General features: G+C 43.3%; 1 protein-coding gene across 1 annotated transcript in view; it reads right to left on the reverse strand.

Annotated features, from left to right (window-relative positions):
- Nucleotides 1-24,204, reverse strand: part of DNAJC11 (DnaJ heat shock protein family (Hsp40) member C11) — a 172,862-nt gene that overhangs the window by 60,930 nt on the left and 87,728 nt on the right. The window contains exons 5-6 of the mRNA XM_077250394.1: nucleotides 7,444-7,572; nucleotides 329-451 (exon numbers count right to left, since the gene is read on the reverse strand). Coding sequence (XP_077106509.1) covers nucleotides 329-451; nucleotides 7,444-7,572 — 252 coding nt within the window. The remainder of the gene's footprint in view (nucleotides 1-328; nucleotides 452-7,443; nucleotides 7,573-24,204) is intronic.

The following is a 24,204-nucleotide window of genomic DNA, read 5'->3' on the forward strand; positions in this document are numbered from 1 at the left end:
AGTTACTAACTAATAGCGTCGGGGGTCTAGGTAATAATGGATACCCCCTTAATCACCTACATAGATACAGGGCTTGTTGTACAGCACGAGCGGCTGTGCGCTGGAAGAAGATCCCATTAGTTTTGTCCTTCACACAGAGGCAGCGATGTATAAAACCTCCGTGTCTGACAGGATGGTAGACAGCCATAATTATATAAACACCAGTTTGCAAACTACCTTTCCGTCCTGTTTGGCAATTTATATTCATAATGTGCTGTGTGTGCGTTTTCTTGTTTGTTCGCTCGGGCGGATGTAGAGATCTTCAGTGTTTATTTTCCACGGTGCTTACCTCTCCCCATCCCTTGGCCGAGGTCACTCGTCTCAAAGCTAAGTTTATTGATCCTCCCCCGTTACCATTTTGAGTGGAGAGGCTCCCGGAGAGAATGGCCGTATCTGTGGCTGTCAGTGGAGCCTGGTAGTGAGAGAACAAAGTGCTGATAAATTTGTCAGAAGAAAAATAAAAAATCACAATAATATTTATTATTTTACGTTTGCACCCATTAGATTATGGGGCAAGGCCCTGGGTGACAAGGTTTATTGCCTGGAAACCTGGATATGAAATATGTTCTGGATGATATATATGAAAAACATTTGGGGCCTGATTCATCAAGCAGTTTCCGAACAGAACTCTGGCCTGATTTGCTCTGTCCTGCAGTGTCTTCAGTCTCAAAAATGACTCAAATATGTCTACATATTTGTCTACAGTGAGGGATCAAATTATACCTATTCATTACAGTAAACGGCTGTCCACTCTCCCCAGTCCCACAAGCTCGCTGTCTCGGAGTAATCCTTGACACTGATCTCTCCTTCAAACCCAAAGCCCTTTCCACTTCCTGCCGCCTTCAACTCAAAAATATTTCATGGATCCGTACATTCCTAACCAACAATCTGCAAAAACCCTAGTCCAGTCCATGCCCTCATCAGCTCCCGCCTCGACTACTGTAACCTCCTGCTCTGTTGCCTCCGCTCTAACACTCTCGCACCCCTCCAATCTATTCTAAACTCTGCTGCCCGACTAATCCACCCGTCCCCCCTCTATTCCCCGGTCTTTCCCCTCTGTCAATCCCTTCACTGGCTCCCCATTACCCAAAGACCCCAGTACAAAAGCCTAACCATGACATACAAAGCCATCCACAACCTGTCTCCTCCATACATCTGTGACCTCGTCTCCCGGTACTTACCTACACGCAACCTCCGATCCTCACAAGATCTCCTTCTCTACTCCCCTCTTATCTCCTCTTCTCATAATCGCATACAAGATTTCTCTCGCGCATCTCCATATTCTGGAACTCTCTACCACAACACATCAGACTCTCACCTACCATCGAAACCTTCAAAAAGAATCTGAAGACCTACATCTTCCGACAAGCCTACAACCTGCAGTAACCACCGATCCACCAAACTGCTGCACGACCAGCTCTACCCTTGCCTACGGTATCCTCACCCATCCCTTGTGGACTGTAAGCCCTCGCGGGCAGGGTCCCCTCTCCTCCTGTACCAGTCGTGAGCTGTATTGTTTAAGATTATTGTACCTGTTTTCATTATGTATACCCCTCCTCACATGTAAAGCGCCATGGAATAAATGGCGCTATAATAATAAATAATAATACCTTCTGCTTGTAAGAGTTTGTGGAGAGAGGATGCAGCACCCCAGGATTTGCAATGTGACCTTATTCACATTGCGATGTAGCAGCGACATCTAGTGAATTTTGGTCGCATCCAAACTCCCCATGTGGCCCCAGCCTTATTCATACAGACCATTGCGGTGTTGACGCTGCAGGGAATTTGAACAACGCGACCACATTCACTTATACTATGCTGCAAAGTAGCACCGTCATACAGTGATATGAGTGTTTGACCTATGCAGTGGCCAAATTCGCTGTGTACAGTTAGGTCCATATATATTTGGACAGAGACAACATTTTTCTAATTTTGGTTATAGATATTACCACAATGAATTTATAATTCAAAACAATTCAGATGCAGTTGAAGTTCAGACTTTCAGCTTTCATTTGAGGGTATCCACATTAAAATTGGATGAAGGGTTTAGGAGTTTGAGCTCCTTAACATGTGCCACCCTGTTTTTAAGGGGACCAAAAGTAATTGGACAGATTCAATAATTTTAAATAAAATGTTCATTTTTAGTACTTGGTTGAAAACCCTTTGTTGGCAAAGACTGCCTGAAGTCTTGAACTCATGGACATCACCAGGCGCTGTGTTTCCTCCTTTTTGATGCTCTGCCAGGCCTTCCCTGCGGTGGTTTTCAGTTGCTGTTTGTTTGTGGGCCTTTCTGTCTGAAGTTTAGTCTTTAACAAGTGACATGCATGCTCAACTGGGTTGAGATCAGGTGACTGACTTGGCCATTCAAGAATATTCCACTTCTTTGCTTTAATAAACTCCTGGGTTGCTTTGGCTTATGTTTTGGGTCATTGTCCATCTGTAGTATGAAATGACCAATCAGTTTGGCTGCATTTGGCTGGATCTGAGCATACAGTATGTCTCTGAATACCTTCGGCTGCTTCTGTCCTGTGTCACATCATCAATAAACACTAGTGACCCAGTGCCACTGGCAGCCATGCATGCCCAAGCCATCACACTGCCTCCGCCATGTTTTACAGATGATGTGGTATGCTTTGGATCATGAGCTGTACCACGCCTTCGCCATACTTTTCTCTTTCCATCATTCTGGTAGAGGTTGATCTTGGTTTCATCTGTCCAAAAAATGTTCTTCCAGAACTGTGCTGGCCTTTTTAGATGTTTTTTAGCAAAGTCCAGTCTAGCCTTTTTATTCTTGATGCTTATGAGTGGCTTGCACCGTGCAGTGAACCCTCTGTATTTACTTTCATGCAGTCTTCTCTTTATGGTAGATTTGGATATTGATACGCCGACCTCCTGGAGAGTGTTGTTCACTTGGTTGGCTGTTGTCAAGGGGTTTCTCTTCACCATAGAGATTATTCTGCGATCATCCACCACTGTTGTCTTCAGTGGGCGCTCAGGTCTTTTTGCATTGATGAGTTCACCAGTGCTTTCTTTCTTTGGTTCTTTACAAAACCATTTTTTTTAGGGACCACCTCACATTTGAAGTCAGTTTGAGGAGTCTATATGGCTGAAAATACACAAAAGTGACACCATTCTAAAAACTGCACCCCTCAAGGTGCTCAAAACCACATTCAAGAAGTTTATTAACCCATCAGGTGCTTCACAGCAGCAGAAGCAACATGGAAGGAAAAAATGAACATTTAACTTTTTAGTCACAAAAATGATATTTTAGCAACAATTTTTTTGTTTTCCCAAGGGTAAAAAGAGAAACTGGACCCCAAAAGTTATTGTACAATTTGTCCTGAGTACGCCGATACCCCATATGTGGGGGGAACCACTGTTTGGGCGCACAACAGGGCTCGGAAGGGAAGGAGCGCCATTTGACTTTTTCAATGAAAAATTGGCTCCAATCTTTAGCGGACACCATGTCGCGTTTGGAGAGCCCCTGTGTGCCTAAACATTGGAGCTCCCCCACAAGTGAACCCATTTTGGAAACTAGACCCCCCCAAGGAGCTTATCTAGATGCATAGTGAGCACTTTGAACCCCCAGGTGCTTCACAAATTGATCCATAAAAATGAAAAACTACTTTTTTTTCACAAACAATTTCTTTTAGCCTCCATTTGTTCATTTGCACATGAGCAACAGGATAAAATGGATCCTAAAATTTATTGGGCAATTTCTCCTGAGTACACTGATACCTCACATGTGGGGGTAAAACCACTGTTTGGGCACACGGCAGGGCTCGGAAGGGAAGGAGTGCCATTTGACTTTTTGAATGAAAAATTAGCTCCAATCGTTAGAGGACACCATGTCGCGTTTGGAGAGCCCCTGTGTGCCTAAACATTGGAGCTCCCCCACAAGTGAACCCATTTTGGAAACTAGACCCCCCAAGGAGCTTATCTAGATGCATAGTGAGCACTTTGAACCCCCAGGTGCTTCACAAATTGATCCATAAAAATGAAAAACTACTTTTTTTTCACAAAAAATTTCTTTTAGCCTCCATTTGTTCATTTGCACATGAGCAACAGGATAAAATGGATCCTAAAATTTATTGGGCAATTTCTCCTGAGTACACTGATACCTCACATGTGGGGGTAAAACCACTGTTTGGGCACACGGCAGGGCTCGGAAGGGAAGGAGTGCCATTTGACTTTTTGAATGAAAAATTAGCTCCAATCGTTAGAGGACACCATGTCGCGTTTGGAGAGCCCCTGTGTGCCTAAACATTGGAGCTCCCCCACATGTGACCCCATTTTGGAAACTAGATCTCCTGTGGAACTAATCTAGATATGCGGTGACCACTTTAAACCCCCAAGTGCTTCACAGAAGTTTATAACGCAGAGCCGTGAAAATAAAAAATCATTTTTCTTTCCTCAAAAATTATTTTTTAGCCCGCAATTTTTTTTTTTCACAAGAGTAACAGGAGAAATTGGATCCCAAAAGTTGTTGTCCAGTTTGTCCTGAGTACGCTGATACCCCATATGTGGGGGGGAACCACTGTTTGGGCACATGTCGGGGCTCGGAAGGAAAGGAGTGACATTTTGGAATGCAGACTTTGATGGAATGGTCTGCGGGCATCATGTTATGTTTGCAGAGCCCCTGATGTGCCTAAACAGTAGAAAACCCCCACAAGTGACCCCATTTTGGAAACTAGACCCCCAAGGAACTTAGCTAGATATGTGGTGAGCACTTTAAACCCCCAAGTGCTTCACAGAAGTTTACAACGCAGAGCCATGAAAATAAAAAATCATTTTTCTTTCCTCAAAAATTATGTTTTAGCAAGCAATTTTTTATTTTCACAAGGGTAACAGGAGAAATTGGACCCCAATTGTTGTTGCCCAGTTTGTCTTGAGTATGCTGGTACTCCATATGTGGGGGTAAACCACTGTTTGGGCACACGTCGGGGTTCGGAAGGGAGGGAGCACCATTTGACTTTTTGAACGCAAGGTTGGCTGGAATCAATGGTGGCGCCATGTTGCGTTTGGAGACCCCTGATGTGCCTAAACAGTGGAAACCCCTCAATTCTAACTCCAACACTAACCCCAACACACCCCTAACCCTAATCCCAACTCTAGCCAAAACCCTAATCCCAACCCTAACCTCAACACACCCCTAACCACAACCCTAACCCCAACACACCCCTAACCCTAATCCCAACCCTAACCACAACTCTAACCCCAACACACCCCTTACCCTAACCATAACCCTAACCACAAGCCTAATCTTAACCCTATTTCCAACCCTAGCCTTAAGGCTATGTGCCCAGGTTGCGGATTCGTGAGAGATTTTTCCACACCATTTTTGAAAAATCCGCAGGTAAAAGGCACTGTGTTTTACCTGCGGATTTACCGCGGATTTCCAGTGTTTTTTGTGCGGATTTCACCTGCGGATTCCTATTGAGGAACAGGTGTAAAACGCTGCGGAATCCGCACAAAGAATTGACATGCTGCGGAAAATACAGTGCAGCGTGTCCGCGCTGTATTTTCCGCACCATGGGCACAGCGGATTTGGTTTTCCATAGGTTTACATGGTACTGTAAACCTGATGGAAAACTGCTATGAATCCGCAGCGGCCAATCCGCTGCAGATCTGCAGCCAAATCCGTACCGTGTGCACGCACATAGCCTAATTCTGAGGGTATGTGCACACGCTGCACACGGTGGCAGCTGCAGGTCCGCAGCAGTTTCCCATGAGTTTACAGTTCAATGTAAACCTATGGGAAACAAAAAACGCTATGCACATGCTGCGGAAAAAACTGCGCGAAAATGCAGCAGTTTACATTCCGAAGCATGTCACTTCTTTCTGCTCCTATAGAAAACCGCAGTTGTAAAACCGCAGTGAAATCCGCAGAAAAACCGCGATAAATCCGCAGCGGTTATGCACTGCGGATTTATCAAATCCGCTGCGGAAAAATCCGCAGCCTTACCCTAGCCCTAAAACCCTAACCCCCTAACTCTAACCCTAGTTCTAACCCTAACCCTAAATAAAAGTAAATATATTGTCCAATTACTTTTGGTCCCTTTAAAAACAGGGTGGCACATGTTAAGGAGCTGAAACTCCTAAACCCTTCATCCAATTTTAATGTGGATACCCTCAAATGAAAGCTGAAAGTCTGAACTTCAACTGCATCTGAATTGTTTTGTTTAAAATTCATTGTGGTAATGTCTATAACCAAAATTAGAAAAATGTTGTCTCTGTCCAAATATATATAGACCTAACTATCTCTAGCCTTAATCTCTAGGAGAGCAGAAAAATAAGTGTTCGATTTCCTTGCAGCTCCACCAAAGGGGAGACCAAGTACAGTATTAGAAAGTTTGTGAGAATAGAAGAAAAATGAGTGGAACTCACCACCGGTGCATTATTTTGTACCTTCTTATTCCATGGTAATGCAGAGCAAAGACACACAGACTGGACTACAGCTGTTTCGCATCTAGTTAAGCTGCATCTGGTGAAAAAGGACTCAGGGCGTGATGAAGCGTAATTAGATGCGAAACAGATGTAGCCCAGTCTGTGTGTCCTCACTTTACATTCCTATATGTGCATAAAGTAATACATAAAATAAAGTGCCGGTGGTGAGTGTCACTCATTTTTCTTCTATTCTCGTAATTTATGAAGACAGTTGAACACCACCATGTCTGGTGTTCTCTTTAAACCGTACTCCAGTGGTATATACTTGCAACAGTGCCAGTTTGTTGATCTTCCATGGTTTGTAGGAGTAATGCATGGAGAGACACTTTTTGGTTTCCGGTGAAAATCCTGGATGGGCAGCCCCCTTCTATAAAGCCAGGATACCCCATTTCACCATCCCTTTAATCATAGTATAGTGATTTATGGGAGTGGGGGGCTGGTCTTTTCTAAACTGGGTATATAATGGTCTTTGTGCCTATGACTTTTCCTGCACATATTGCTTTATCACCGATGCAATCTCACAAAATCGCAGTACGGTGGCTCAGTGGTTAGCACTGCAGACTTGCAGCACTGGGGTCCTGGGTTCAAATCCCATCAACGACAATATCTGCTAGGAGTTTGTATGTTCTCCCCGTGTTTGCATGGGTTTCCAGGTTTCTGCCCACGCTCCAGACATACTGATAGGGAATCTAGATTGTGATCCCCAATGAGGACAGTGATAATAATGACTGTAAAGTGCTGCGGAATATGACAGCGCTGTATAAGCAATGCATAACAAATAAAAATAAATAAATAGATGAAGCGCTGGCTAAACTAATAATTAAATCTTCATCACAAATAAAGATGAGACCAGAAAAAGAAGAATAAAACTTCAGCTTCAATTAGGTGCTTCGTGGGGCTGCTATGCCTTGCAAATTCAGATATATTTTTATATGAAGAGACATTAGCTGTGCGTACCTCAATAGACTGCGAGATGTGCATACGGTTAATTTCAATCTGGGGAAAGCCACTTCCTGGCAAGTCTTCAAAATCTTCATCATAGCGATCAAACAGCTCTGTGGCATCTATGCCAACACTAATAGTCCCCTGAGAAGGGAGAAAAAGAGGGAAAATGAGGGGAAATAAATATATTCAAAGATCAGTAGGAACAGCAGAGATAACACTGGATATAAGCACACATAGCAGCGAGCGGAGCCGGACACCAACATGTATCAAGAGGGGTGAGAACAATTAGGCTATGTACGGTAAGTAAGAAAAGAGGTGCAGAATTTTCAGCACAAAATCCGCAGCCGCGGATTTGCTGCGGTTTTTATGCGGATTTTGTGCGGTTTTTGCCACTGCGGATTTTTATCATGGAGGGGTGCAGAAATGCTGCAGATCCGCACAAAAGAAGTGACATGCACTTCTTTGAAATCCACAGCAATTCTGCACTGATATTTCCGCACCATGTGCACAGCTTTTTTTTTTTTACATTGATTTGCATTTTACTGTAAATCACTATACTGATCCGCAGTAAATCCGCATCGTGTGCACACAGCCTTACCGGACAACTGGTAACTACAAAAAGACCACCCTGGCTGCAAACCCAAGGTGGGAGATGTCTCAGGCCGTTCCGCAGCCCCTTACACATTTGGAGTGTTATATCCCATAAAGACATCATCTATATTAGTCACCGGTCAGGAAACCTCTAAGAATATTTCATGCTCGGTACCAGAAAGCCATCAGCACGACCTGTCACTGCAAGGACCTCATCCTAGAACAGCCATTTTCCATCACACACAGGTGACACGTGACTTTGTGCTAATCTGAGGGCATTTCTCCTACAAATCATGCTTGATGAATAGAATTCCTTGCTATGACCTCTGTAAGCCCTATTTTATACAGATTAGTCCTTACTCGGGATAAAGGTGTGTTTTTTTTAACCCCTTAATAAACAGTACTCAATTTGGAACGGTGACTAATGTATCCATTGTTCGGAGGTTTGGGGTACTGACCAGTGCACCCACGAGGCTGATGCACAGCAACACTGCGACAGTCTAAAGAAGAGAGAACGCTAAGCCCTCAGATGCTGCAGTCCATATCAACTTCAAAGTATAAGGTGTTTGATATGAGTGAAATGGGCTGCCCCTGTCAGCCAATTGGCACCCCGTGACATGATCGATGGGTGACGATGAGTTGTCATGAGACCCCACAGAGGTCTTATGATTTGCTGTAGATATGTGCCTATCAGGTCAAAATGGTTCTAATGAAAGAAGCCCTAATACGTCTATGAAAAAAAAAAAAAAGTATGGCCTCTGCTGGCGGACATTCTCGTTTATATTCAGTGGCTCAAATCTGTACGGATTTAGGCCACAGTCAGACGTCTGTAAATTTCTCCTAGATAACAACAAGGGCCGATATTCATCAGTGTTTTGGATCCGATTTTCATTAGAGTTTAGTCCGTGTGCCAAGTTTTACCTGTATACAAGGTATATCCCGTGCACCACTGTGTGACCAGTGCAGACTTGGAGTAACCCTCCAAGAGGCTGCAAAAACTGCAAACAATCAGACAATCCAGGGAACCGGGTAATCTCCTTCAAAAACGTTTTATCGATACCAGTGTACACACAAAAAAACAAAAACACTGACGTTTTGGCCACATAGGGCCTTTATCAATCCTCTTGTATGGCTTGATAAATGCCCTGTGTGGCCAAAACGTGACATCTTAGTGCTTTTTGAAGGAGATTGCCCGAAGCTTTGGATTTTTGGATTGTTTGTTAGTTTTTACCATCAGTGATTTCAGGTATGAAAAAATAAATGAATTGAAAATATTTTCAAACCCACTGGAATATTAATCATGGACTGCACATGGACTACAGCGTGATGCCGTGTGTGTGCTGTCCGTGATTTTCACAGATCCATGGACTTCTATGGATAATTTTGCCCTGTGACTTAGATAAAAAAAACAACTTACTTATCACTGTGAATTTTGGGAGACAACTAGATAGGGAAAAATGCAAGAACCGTGTCACCGTGGTAAGTGTCACAGGGGTCAGACTCTGGTGGCATACCCAAAAGAGGGGAAAACACCGTTGGGCTAAGTTCATATGGCCGTATAAAAAATAAACGAGACATTTTGCATCCGTTTAATCACCCATGTGCCATCTGTAGGTTCACTTTTGACATGTGTATGACTCCATTTTTATATATCAATAATTATAAAATCATACAAGACCGAAAACTGTTTCCTGTGTATTTAATAATAGCCATGGATGCATTAAAAAACAAAAGCCATATGGATGTTGTCCGGACTGCAACCACTGAAAAGTTTCAGATGAGCGTTATCCGAAAAATGAATGAGACTAGAGAATGCTGTGATTTCTTTTCACGCAAATCACCGGTCGATGTGGAAAAACGCTCATGTGAGCTAACACATTAACATCAGTCCGTGTGTTAAGTGCAACTGAGCGCAGCGTTCGGGATCAGCGGGGGACAGAGGAAACCTACAAACTGCACAAAGTTTTACATTTGCAAGAGCTACTTATAGTAAAATATAACTTTTGGAATTCTGTTGTCCTTTAAAAAGTTGAGAGTAAAAAAAACAAAAAAAGAATTAGTAAAAAAAAAAAAGTTGGGTAAGATGGATCAGCAAAGCAACAGCCATTAAAAGAAATGAGGCGCGCTAAATCCAGTCAACTGATTAACTTTGCAGCCAGGGGAACGTCGACAACACATTATGGTGCCATACAGCTTAATAGTATTGCTTCCTTCACTTCTTTACAGTGGTTGTGGCCTTTCCAAAGACGACGCTCTCAGCTTAAACAGGGAGAAAAGGTTAACACTTCATCAGGCGGCCCCCTCCTCGCCCCATTCAATTATGACGAATGTTATGCCCAAATTAATCCACGTAGTCTACTCCGCGTGATTAGCCGCACTATTTATAGGGCATTTTTCAAGGCTTGATCCCCCGGCCTAGACCTTGCCTCGGATCTCGCTAGTTTACAAGCTGCTGGGAAAACACAAGTGGGAATTCGCATTTCCATTTGTACTCATTATATCTTCCGTGTGGGTGAGGTCACTTATTCCTGCTCACAAACTTATCTGTAAGTTTTCTGGTGTTCGCACGCTTGCTGCCTTATGAAGCGCTCGCTCCTTAAACACTACGGGGCTCTAAAATTTTCGAGCTTTGCGTCATCCTATTTTTTTTCCTTCCAAGACGCTAGAAGATGTGACCCGTGTTTTCATCTCCCTTTGTGATGGAACTGAGGATGAAAAAAAATCCACAACTTTGATCTGTAATCATCTGGATATCCGGGAGCACCGCCATCTCTGGATTACTCTACTCCTTGGAGACCTGGGCTCCCGTTCTTTTGAAGTTTGCACCCACATTTACGATACTTTTCATCTCAAAATCATTTTCCCCTTAGAGGCTCTGGGAAGAACCTGAGCAGTTTTTTTAAATTTTTTATTTTTATCAGTGTTGCAGAAAAGAATGAGAATGTTCACGCTTTTCGCACATTCTGCAAGGAAAAGTTGGCATATTCAATGCAAAAGCGTCAGACCTGGATTTTTGGGAAGGTCCTCTACTAAATACGGTAAGTGTCTGATTCGCCATGGGAAAACCCTGAACATAACAGGTGTGCAAACACGATGAGGTCAAAATCCTGCACCAATCTGCACTAAAACCAAGGGCAATTTTGCATGACATTCTTGTTTGCCGCATTGTGTGCGGGCACCCTGAAACCATTCAATATTCAAAATTCAATATTTTTAGTAATATTGGCAAAATTTAAAGAATATTAAAGGTCAAATCTCAGTGTACTGCTGACATAAACACAAAACGGTGTCAAAGTGTGAACATGCACTTATTAATTCTGCCATTTCTTTTTCAGTAAGTTTCCATAAAAGATAGGTATGTGCCAGGGATCGTCTCCCATCTTTCCCCAGAACCTGACTGGCAAATCAACTTAGTTATGAAACAGCTACATAACAGGTAGGATGAAATGCTAGGCAGACCTGCCATTGACTTCGATTTGGAAAGCTGGATGACAAAAGAGGAGGGTTCTCTCCCAACTTCCAATCTTCCTAGTTAAATAAACCTATAAGGCATGCCCTGCGACGTAACTAGGCTCAGGAAAAGCTGGGTGACAATGGTGGCTGTAACCCAGCTTTCTGAGCAATAGATATAAATTAGAGAAACAATTATCTTTTTAATAACCTGATAGGAGGCGGCTCACTGACATTTACTGGTGATTTCTAGGTGCACTTCACTGTAACAGGCTCTAGATGGCGCTGGTTGCACTGCCATGTATTCCAGGGTCAGTACATGTGTGCAGTGAAAGCCACAAACTTGCAATCATGTAAGAATAAGAGAGCACATTGCATCCGCTGCAGTAAAAACAGCTGCAGACCCAAAAGCAAGCCCTAAAAACAATGCAAAACGCTGAAGGGGGTCATCTCATCTGGACCACCCATTTACATATACACTGCTAGACATCCTCAGGACCCCTCTACAGTCAGCATCATCCTCTAAATGATCCATCCTGTCCATGCTTTATGTTTGCCCATTTATAGGTATAGGTGCATGTAATAATACATGTCCCATGTAGTGGCCCGCTGCATAGAAAAAGAGCAGACCCCCAAAAATTGGCTGGGAAATCATCTTAAAGGGTGATCTATGTCCGGCCCATAGCCTGGAACAGCTCATTTACATATCTGAAAAACGTGGATTTCTCTTAAATAAAACATCTGATCGCAGATATCAAGGTATCATTTTATTCAGCTTTATGTGACCTACATGCCCATGTAGACGGCTAAGAAGGGGTGATCCCCCTGACAGATTCCCATTAACCCCTTGACCCTACAAGCCTATTTTCACCTTCCTGACCAAGCCAAATTTTACAATTCTGACCACTTTTTTAAACTTTTATGCCATTAAAAAGTTAATAAATAACATTTTACATCAGCACAATTTTTAAAACTTTTTTTTTTTGTTAGGAAGTTATAAGGGTTAAAAGTTGATCCGCAATTTCTCACTTTCCAACCAATAGATACAAAATCACTTTTTTAGGGACCACATCACATTTGTAGAGACTTTGGTCGCCCTATATGACAGATCAGAGCAGGGAGCATTGTCGGACTGGGCTCACGTGCTCTGCAGTGATAAGTTGGTGATAAAACATTCATTGTATGGAAAGAACAGCACACAGCCCAAAAAGGGACACATCCCTGAAATCAGTGTCTCAGCCCCTACCTCATGCTGTCCTCAGGAGTACATTGCAAAAAACCTACTGACAGATTCCTTTTAAGTATTTGCCGCAGCAGTGATGGGAGCCGGGCAGGTTCGGCTCCATTCACTGTCTGCATCGAGCTGACGGAGCAGAAAACAGCCAGCTGGTGAGGATACCGGGTGTCAGACACAAAGTCATCTGATATTGATGACTTATCCCACACATAGGTCATCTATATCATAATCCCGGACACCCCCTTTAAAAATGTCCATAGGTGCAGCCACTATGAATAGCCGGTAAATCTGCTTAGTTAAAGCCCACTGCACTGTGCAACAGTCCGGGTAGCGTTAACATTATGTTCGTGAATCATCACAATGATCAGAATGTTAATCTAAGGCCCTCATGGTCAGTTCTATAGATTTTTGCCTGGAGTCATTAGATCAATGTATGATTTTTGTAGGTGCTGTCCATTCTCGTTTTTCAGCATGTTTATGAATCAGGAGACACTGGATGATCTACGCTGTATAGAACTGTGGGAAGCCGCATCGTATAAAAAGCACACGTGAGGATTTTTCATTGTATAAACCATGCAGGTATTTATAAGGCAATGCTCTACTGTACTGAATAGTGGCCAGAAGAAAACAAGAAGTTTTGGATGAAGGTAACACATTGTTGGCTCTGGATAACTTATGTTCCATATAAAAACCAACACATGAAAATAGATCATCCCCCCCGGCCCCAGGAGACGGGTGCACCGCTGAGGCATTACCAGACCGTGCACTTGGGTAACTCTGACAAATACGCGGCTCCTGTCTGCGGAGCACTTATGAATCTTCACCATCGTCTACAAGGCTTGTGAGACATCACTCCATCACCGGCTCAGTTATGGACTCCGCGGACCATGGCCGACACAAAGGAGATGCCGCTTTAATGTGAGGGTTAAACCCTAAGTAATGCAGCGGCACATTACACGTCTCTTAAAGGGCAACTGCTCCTGAAATTAAAAACTGGAAAGTATACCAACAAATAGTGCAATTGTGTAACACGCTGCCTGATAAAATGCCTTACCATTGTACGCTTGTGATGGGCTGAGAGGGTCTCTGAAGGTGTCCGCCATGCAGAGGTATGTATATGGGGCCGCACACCCGCAGAGCAGACAGCACCCCTGTGATACAGGAGGGTCACAGCTAGAAGATGGCGACCTGATCTGACCAGCCATGAATTCCTTTTCATCATGTGTATCTGCACAGCTTGCCTGGGGGAAGAGATGCCACCAGGATGCACTATGTGAAAAGAGGCAAACGTGCTTCATGGCAGAGGTAACCCTACTGACCGTACACTCATCAACAGGATATAGCCCCTTGTTATACTGCAAAAATTGCTGGGGAACACAACAAATATCAAGGTAGATAGAGCATCTATGGGACGTGCTGGGAAAAAAATCCTCATATCCATGATGGAGGCCACACTGCAAGACAATTAAAGAGGACCGGTAACCGAGTCAGAAGTGGCCAGTTTTGGCCTTTGTTCGATTCCCACCGCTTTCCTGAATATTCAGTTTTATTTTAATTTTTTTTTTTAATTAAATCTGTCATACTATGAATATGGTCTTTTTTTGTTTAGTTTAAATTTTTATTGTCGTTATAAGGGGGCAGTGCCCAAATGTTAAGGCTATAAACATGACCCCAGAGAATCCCATGAGCCACGCCCAGAGAGTCCTGTGAGCCACGCCCAGAGAGTCCTGTGAGCCACGCCCAGGAAATATCGTGAGCCACGCACCCGAGAATCCCGCGTGCCACGCCCCAGATAATAAAGTGAGCCACGGCCAGGAAATATTGTGAGTCACACACCCGAGAATCTCATGAGCCAAGCCCCAGACAATCACGTGAGTCACACCTCCAATCACGTGAGTCACGCCCCCCAGACAATCCCGCCGGCCACACCCACACTGAGGAAACCATAAAAATTAGTATTGATATATATAGTAAAAAACTACTAGGACAACCCCTTCTCAATATGTATGGTTGCCCCAGTTAAAATAAAAACCCTTATACTCACCTGCTGGCCCGGCACTGTTCCAGCAATGTCGGCACTCGTGTTCCCCTGACTCACATGAGGTTATGTCACGAGCCCTGCGCTCAATCAGCGCTGACATCACTGTCCTTGCCTTTAGATGAATACGTAATCCAAAGGAAGTCAGAGCCGCGGCTGCTCTCACTATTGCTCTTGATTACTGATACGTCTGAAGATGTTGACAGTGACACCAGCGCTGATTGGACGTAGAGATTACGTGACACAACCTCACATGTGTCGCGGGAATGTGAGTGCTGACACCACTGGATTGGCGCTGGCACTTGAGTTGAGCATATGTGGCTTTATTACAAAGGAGGAAAACATTCAGATTGAAATGGGGTTGTCCTAGAAGTGGACAACCTCTTTAAAAAGAAATGCAGCCACCAGGAGTCAGAGCCTGACTGCACAATTGAACCCAGGTATATTTTTTTTCAAAAACACTCCAACACTTCAGAGAAACTAAATGCTGAAGTTCCAGCCGGGGACCATAACCAGAGACTAGACTTGTCTGTCAACCTGTCAATCACATTTATTGGCTGTGGGCAAGTCCCGTCTCTGGCCCCGGCTGGAACTTCAAAGGGTATTTTCTCTATTGCCGGAGCAAGTGGGCACAAAATACTTGTCGTGCCCCTGTCAATCAACGGGTCCCCATTACTGATCAGTGATTATAGACCTCTATATATCCACGCATACATATTCTAATACATACATGTACGATGTGTAGTCTCCTAAACAATACTTCCATATCTGGGCTATATATGATATATGAGTTTTTGCACTTTGTCTTTGAGAGAAAACGAAAACTTCTCTCTCTTCTGCCGTTTCCCATGGGCCGTCCTCGCGTTAATGCCGTGTTACTGCACAGTGCAGGGCTGCTGAAAACACTATGAAATTAGCTGCCAATCTCCTTGGCAGTGTGTCAGCTTGTAAACCTTCAGTCCCATGGAGAACCCTTAACTCAACAGATTATTTATTGTTACAAGGAGCCCGTCTAAACGATTTCTACCTCGTTCCTTGAAAAAAAAAAAAAAAAAAAAAAAAATCTGAATACTTGTCAGTTGTGGACATTGGGAGGAAAGTTGACAAAAACTGCACTGTGTCCTAAGATGACTGTCCCCGATATAAATGGGGCACCAAATCAGAATATTTTATTTTTCCTGACATCTTAAAATATTTTTTTCTTTGTTGTTTTTTAAGCGCTACTATCGTGAATTAAAAATAATAATTTTACATTTTTTTATCTTGATTAGTTAATGTTTTCTACATTTCTAAAGTTTTGAAAAATCCTGAATTTTGAGCTTGTATGACTTTACATCTTTTTAGCATATCTTGGGCCAGAATTAAGACAAAGATGGGGGAGGCCGTATTTTGCTCCAAATAGCTCAGGCTTTTGTCCTTTTTCAAGTTATTAAAAAGAATAATACAGTAGTTAAATCATCAAGCTATAAAACAAAATATCAACTAGTCTTAATTAATAGTAAGTTTTACGCTGACCTTCTACTTGGTGAAATGTAATCTTGGCCACAATCTTACTAACGACGGCCGTTCCCTCTTGTGTCAGAGTATAGGTACCTTCACACTAAGGGTACCTTCACACTAAACGACTTTGCAACGATAACGATAGCGATCCGTGACGTTGCAGCGTCCTGGATAGCGATATCGTTGTGTTTGACACGCAGCAGCGATCAGGATCCTGCTGTGATATCGCTGGTCGTTGCTGAAAGTTCAGAACTTTATTTGGTCGTCAGATCTGCGTGTATCGTCGTGTTTGACACCAAAAGCAACGATGCCAGCAATGTTTTACAAAGGTAACCAGGGTAAATATCGGGTTACTAAGCGCAGGGCCGCGCTTAGTAACCCAATATTTACCCTGGTTACCATTGTAAAAGTAAAAAAAACAAACAGTACATATTCACCTTCTGCTGTCTGTCACACGTCCCCCGCCGTCCGCTTCCCGCACTGACTGTGAGTGCCGGCCGTAAAGTAAAAGCAGAGCACAGCGGTGACGTCAGTGGTGACCGACTCTCACTCGGCTCAAGTGGTCGCCACCCAGCACCTCAATGGCAAGTCTATAGTGAGGAAATATCCCTGTTTGACCATCATACAGTTATTTGCTATTATCGCAACACATACTAATTACACCGCATCAGCAGAAACATCCCTCCTGCCTATCTTTTGCTGCTTCCACAATATTAGCCATGGTGTCCCATAAACATAACACATAACAATTCAGGGACAATCCATAAGCCACATACGGGAAGGCTACTCCTACTCAACGTCGTCTCACACCCTATTCTGTAACCATGGCTATCGACTGTGTGCGACAGTTATTGAGCACTTTAATGCTTACGACCGCAAACCAACTGCACGTTTGGTCAAAACCAGGTGATCTTTATCATGATGGAAGGAAATTAAAAAAAAAAAAAAAAAAAAACACCCCTGTAAACATGCCTGGTACATATTCAGAGATACTAAATGTGATAAACACTGGACTCCTATGCTCTCATATATGTTGGAGAAAACCAGCTGATCACAGATCCCACCCATATGTACCACAAAATTATGGTTGATGCAACCCTCATCAGGCTTCCAAACCCCCCATGCACCCATACACTTAGAGAGATGATACCCCATTAGTGCCCAACAGGTGCATTGGAGTCAGTTTGCCATACATCACAGGAGGCCACTCATGGATCTCAATCCGCATGGTGCCTACATAAATGTTTCAAGGAACAAGAGATGGCCCAGAGAGGGCTCATTTGATAGAAAATACAAGTCTCCCAGGAACCATTTGAGGTCATTTCGGACCAAAGCCAAAATTGACCCTCCAATTACCACAAGGAAGATAGAGAACATATACTTTCCTGCGGAAAAATCAGTTTTGATAAGTTTTAATAACAGGTGCACCATCAGATAAACAGAGGACATATAAACCCCAAAATTCCTCCCAAATAACCAAAAATATATAAATAAGTTATAATGGAGGACAAAGGCCCTCCAATAGTACCTAATATTCAGGCCACCAATAAGGTGGATTCTGTGATGTTCATACAGACGTGGAAGTGGAGGGGGGCCTCCGCTGAGAAGGTGTACCTGTTCATGCAGAGGTCAGGGGCCGGGTGAACCCGGGGATATCTTCTAAAGGTTTGACCTGGGCCTGCTATATATACCCATACATCCAATTAAACAGAAACCTTCAACACCGGGTTCAAATAACCTTACAGCACACGGAATACGATTTCAAGATTGTTTATAAAATCCTGTGAACAAAAGATCTTCATTCAGTCCCAATGGAGTCTGACTGTTCAAATTATAAATCCATTTAGACTCTCGTCTAAGTAATTCCAGTGTGATGTCCCCTCCTCTGATGTCTGACGGAACAGATTCTAGGCCCACAATCTTGATTCCTTGACTTTGTGCGTTGTGTGTTGTTAGAAAATGTGATGCAACCGAAGTCAACACTTTCCCCTTTTCCAGATCCTTTTTGGCCGTGGTTATGTTGGATAGATGTTGTTGTATTCTTCTTTTCAACTCCTGTGTTGTTTGACCAACATATGTCTTTGGGCATGGGCAAACGAGAGCATAAACCAAGTTACGAGACTTACAATTGAAGTACGACTTAGCCACCATCTGCAATGAAGAGGAAGAGGATGGAAGATGAGTGTCACTACTACCAATGAGTGGGCATATACTACACTTGCCACAGGGAAATGTACCAGTTACCCTAAAGCCTCTATTCAGCCTGGTTACTGGGCGCTTAAAGTGGCTATGGCTCAGGCAGTCTTTTAGATTTTTTGGCCTTCTGGCAATTAGGCTCGGCCATTCGGCTATATGTGATCTTAATTTGGGTTCACTATGTAGGATCCCCCAATATTTTGTGAGGATCCCACGGATTTCCTGCCACTGGTTGTTGAAAGTGGTAATGACCCCTAATGGCCTTGAAGCAATATTTTGTTTCTGCTGTAATAAGCTTCCTCTATCCGACTCCTTAGCTATGCCAAATGCGTTTGCAAATACCTTCCCAGGGTAGCCTCGATTTTTGAAACGTTGGGTCAAGTCCCGTGAGTGTCTTCGGAAATCCTCCTGGGTACTGCAGTTACGCCTTAACCGATAAAATTGTCCCTTTGGGATACTTTTTTTCAGGTACTGTGGGTGAAAGCTAGAAAAATGTAGAAGGCTGTTGACAGCCGTGGGTTTACGGTGCAGCGTGGTATAGACGTACCCGTCCTTGGGATATAACTTTAAGTCCAAGAATTCCACTTCTGTTTGCGAGAAAGATGATGTCAGCCTTATGTTCCACGGGTTCCGGTTAAGAGTATCCACAAACTGATGGCAATCCTCCAGGGTGCCTGTCCAGAGGAAAAGAATATCATCTATATAACGATACCATTTGAGTACAAATGATGAAAAAACCTCCAGACAGTACACCCTGGTGACCTCCCACCACCCCAAAAATAGATTTGCGTATGAGGGCGCCCATCGCAGTTCCTCTGACTTGTCTATAAAACACTCGATCAAAGACAAAGTAATTTTTGTCCAGAATAAAAGAAAGTAGATCGAGCAAAAAGGAGTCGTGGTGTCTGTTACCTGTGGTATTCCTATCCAGAAAAAAAGCGATTGCTTGCGTCCCCAGGTCATGGCCAATGCAAGTGTAAAGGGATTCAACATCTAGTGTAACAAGCCAAGTGCCAGATGGAATCTTTAAATTTTGCAATTGTTGGATCAGAAAAGTTGAATCCCTCACATAGGAGTCTAAAGATGAAACAAAAGGTTGTAGGAAGAAGTCCACATACGTACAGGGTCGTTCAAGGAGACCCCCCAACCCTGACACAATAGGCCTACCTGGGGGCTTCTCCACTGACTTGTGGACCTTTGGAATAAGATAAAACGTTGGTACTCTGGGATGGCGGTTGGTCATAAAGTCTCTCTCACGTTTGTTGATGATGTTAAGGGTAAATGCTGAATCCAGAAGACGATCCAATTTGGACCTAAATACCTCAGTGGGATCCGATGGCAAAACCTGATAACATTCAGAGTTAGATAATTGCAATTTAGCCTCTTTGACATATAGTTCAGTGGGCCAGATCACCAGGTTCCCCCCTTATCAGCCTCTCGGATGACAAATTCCCGATTAGAGCCAAGCCTGGTGATAGCTTTTTGTTGGGCCTTGCTCAAATTCCTCCCCTTCATTGGGTCCAATTTTAAGTTTTGAACCTCACGACAAACTGCATTAAAGAAACTTTGCAGAGCTGGGAAGAGAGACAAGGAGGGTGTGACCTGCGAAGGTAACCTACCGGGGAATTGCCTCTTTTTGGAATATCCAGTTTCACTTTCTTCAAGTAAATCAAGGAGGTCTCTGAAGACTTCTCGTTCATCCGTGGGTAAGCCATCCATAATTGAAGGTTGATGGTATAGTAATTTAAAGGCCAGCTGTCTACAAAAAAGATACACATCTTTAATTAAGATAAATTTATCCAAACCATTGGTTGGGCAAAAGGAAAGCCCCTTCTCCAATACTGAAACCTCTATATCAGACAGGGTATAAGGTGACAAATTGATAATGGACAGCTTACCAGAGTCCGAGGGATTGGTCCTTGAGGTGGAGGTGGTTAACGTTTCCGATTCTGTCTCGTCTCCCGCCTGTGTTTGGGAGACCAAGCTCTGTAATTCTTGTTGCGTCTTTTTCGAATTATGTCTTCTCCTATGGCCCCTCCTGTTGCGCCTTCTACCTCGCTTTGCTCCGATGATAAAAAAAAATCGCTCGATGTGAGCTCCTGCAGGGCTGCCACATTTCCCTCTGTTGGTGGATTCAAATTGGCACCCCTTCTATTTCCTTTGTGTACCCATTTAAAGGCTCGTCCGTTCTTAAAATCTTGCTGATCTCGCTTAAATTTATGTCTCTTGCCTCCTATAATGTCTTTTTCAAATTTATCAATGATACTCTTAAGCTGGCCCTGGAATGGCTCCACCACGGTTTTATCAAATGTTTCTAATTTACTCTCAATACTCTTAATTTTGTCTTTGGTTACAGACAGGAATTCCTGATCATGTTCAATAAGCAAATCAATCAAAATATTTGAACATTTTAGTAAACCCTGTTCCCATACTTTCTGGAAGCCCTCACTTGCTTCCCAAGCCGGAAAAATTTGCACTCTGAGTCCTCTGGGTACCAGACCCACTTTCTTATATTCCTCCAATGTTTTTAAATTCCACCACGTCTTGGTGATGGACTTGTGCAATCCAATTAACTCATTAGAAATCCCCTGAAAATCCATGTCCTTATTACCACTGCTACCTGACCCAATAGGGTCTTCCTCAAAGATGTTGCCCATTTGGCTACTCCATGCTGCCTCTCTCGCTGCCAAATCCATACCTAGATATATAAATATTTAAATAATACCCACTTGGGAAATCACATACAATATACAATGACCCAATGTGTGCCACACCCAGAAAATGCAGGGGAAGATACAAACCCCTGCATATACACCAACAATCTATAAACTAGAACGGGGGCTGCTTCCTGTAACTGATGTTTCCGCAAACTCTCCTCTTCTTCGTAGTCCTGGTTTGTACAATACATGAACTAGATGTTAGGAATATTTTTCACATTACGGTTGAAAAATTCCATGGGTGTTAAAATTTGGTGTGAATATGTCTCCTGGAGGCTCTCTCAAGCTAGATGGACTCCCAAGTTTCTCCTGTTTTTATACTGTATAGAAGACCCACCCGGGAAGTAGTAGACCTTGCTCAAACTTGGTAGGATGTCCAGTTTTTATCACTGAAATCTATTTTTTTTTTGAAACAAATGAATAGCTATTGAATCATGAAAAAAGCATTCAGATATATTAACTACGTTTGTATTTTATTTCTGACTGCTTCATCCTGAACAACAAAGGAACATTTCTCTGAAAAGTCTACACTTGTTACTGCCTCACTCTGCTGTTTTCTTTTCAGGTGCTTGTAGTAGTCCGACCATTGGTGAGCTATAAAAGGAGTGTTTTTTTTTTTTTTTTTATAGGGTTAGTCCGAAATCCAAAGTTAAATTTCAATTAATAAAGCTTTAAAAACTAGTAACTTTTATCATTTAAGTCAGGACAAAATTCCCTACCATTCACCCTGTACTGCAATTTAGGGTTCAATCTATATTACCCACTTCCTATGACACTTCGTTTGAGAATACCCAGCAGGGCCGGTTCCAGGTTTTCGTGGGCCCCAGGCGAAAGGGTCTCGGAGGTCCCCTTTAACACATGCCACAATTCATGATGCACAGATAAGAAATAAGGTGTAGTACAATGCCAAAGATATCACTTACGGTACTTTTTCCATTATGAGTGATATCTATAATAAATTCTACAATTGTCAGGTACAAACTGTGGAGGAAATTAGCGTAATAGGGTCTTATAAACTGGGTAAAAAACTAATCAATTCAGATTGCAATAGCCGGATAGATCTTATTGAGGAAATCAGCTGCAGCAGATACATGGGTCTGAAAGTGACCATATCAGATAAGACAAAATAAAGAGTTTGTGGGTGTAATCCATGCTGCAGAAATCTATGTAGATCAGATATGATCCAAAAACCCTTTATTCCATCAAATCCTACAATAGCTCAGAAATCAGAGAATTCTCACAGTGCACACAGTGTGTGCGCTGGGGATTCAGAAGTCTTCAGTCACAAAGAGTGCAGACTTTTCATTTTAGACCGGACAGTATAGCCCGCCATACGGTATTATGGGCACCACATAGCTCTCCATACAGTATTACGGGCACCACATAATCCTCTGTACAGTATTATGGGCACCATATAGCCCTCCATACTGTACTATGGACACCACATAGCCCTCTGCAAAGTATTGGGGCACCGCATATTCCATACACTATTATAGCCGCATATAATGTTCCATTCAGTAAATTGGCCTCGTATAGTGCTCCATACAGAATAATAGGCCCCATACATTCCTCCATATAGTATGCAATGGCCCCATTTATTGCTCCATACAGTATGTAATGGCCCATTATATTGCTTATAATGCTTAATACAGTAAAATGGCATCATATTGCTCCATACAGTATATAATGGCCCCATATAATGCTCCATACAGCATAATGGGCCCCATATAATGCTCAATACAGTATAATGGGCCCCATACAATGCTCCATACAGTATAATGGGCCCCATATAAAGCTAAATACAGTATAAAGGCCCCATATATTGCTTGATACAGTATACATCGGCCCCGTATAATGCTCCATACAGTATAGTAGCCCCATATATTGCTACATACCGAATAATGGCCCCATACAGTATAATGGCCCCATATATTGCTCCATACAGTATATAATGGCCCCATATAATGCTCCATACAGCATAATGGGCCCCATATAATGCTCAATACAGTATAATGGGCCCCATACAATGCTCCATACAGTATAATGGGCCCCATACAAAGCTAAATACAGTATAAAGGCCCCATATATTGCTCGATACAGTATACAATGGCCCCGTATAATGCTCCATAAAGTATAGTAGCCCCATATATTGCTACATACCGAATAATGGCCCCATACAGTATAATGGCCCCATATATTGCTCCATATCTACTATATAATTGTCTAAGGGTCACTTCCGTCTTACTGTCTGTCTGTCTGTCGCGGATATTCATTAGTCGTGGCCAGCCAGTGGGCGTAGACAAAAGGGCAGGGGAGGCCAGGAAGTATGCAGAGCGAGTCCTCGCCCACTCCGTACAGGCCCAGCCAGAAGCGCTGCAAAGGGGGCAGAGTCACCGTGAGGAAGGCGGAGCCGGCCGGGACCATGGGCGCTGTTGGGCCTACCGCGGCCAAAAGCCGGGGACTAAATTAGCTGCCGCGGTCAGTGATGACGGCCGCGGTCATTGATGACGGCCGTGACAGCAGGAAACAGCGCAGCACATGCGGCGGTGACAGATGCGGACAGAAGGTGAGTATATACTACGTGGCTGTGCAATATACTCCATGGGCTGTGCAATATACTCCGTGGGCTGTGCAATATACTCCGTGGGCTGTGCAATATACTCCGTGGGCTGTGCTCCATACTACGTGGGCTGTGCTCCATACTACGTGGGCTCTGCACTATACTCCGTGGCCTGTGCTATATACTACGTGGGCTGTGCAATATACTCCGTGGGCTGTGCAATATACTCCGTGGGCTGTGCTCCATACTACGTGGGCTCTGCACTATACTCCGTGGCCTGTGCTATATACTACGTGGGCTCTGCAATATACTCCGTGGCCTGTGCTATATACTATGTGGGCTGTGCAATATACTACGTAGACATGCATATTCTAGAATACCCGATGCGCTAGAATCGGGCCACCATCTAGTCTTCTATATAATTGTCTAAGGGTCACTTCTGTCTGTCTGTCCTTCTTTCTGTCACAGATATTCATTGGTCGCG

Source organism: Ranitomeya variabilis, chromosome 4, assembly GCF_051348905.1.
Source record: "Ranitomeya variabilis isolate aRanVar5 chromosome 4, aRanVar5.hap1, whole genome shotgun sequence".
Lineage (NCBI taxonomy): Eukaryota > Metazoa > Chordata > Amphibia > Anura > Dendrobatidae > Ranitomeya > Ranitomeya variabilis.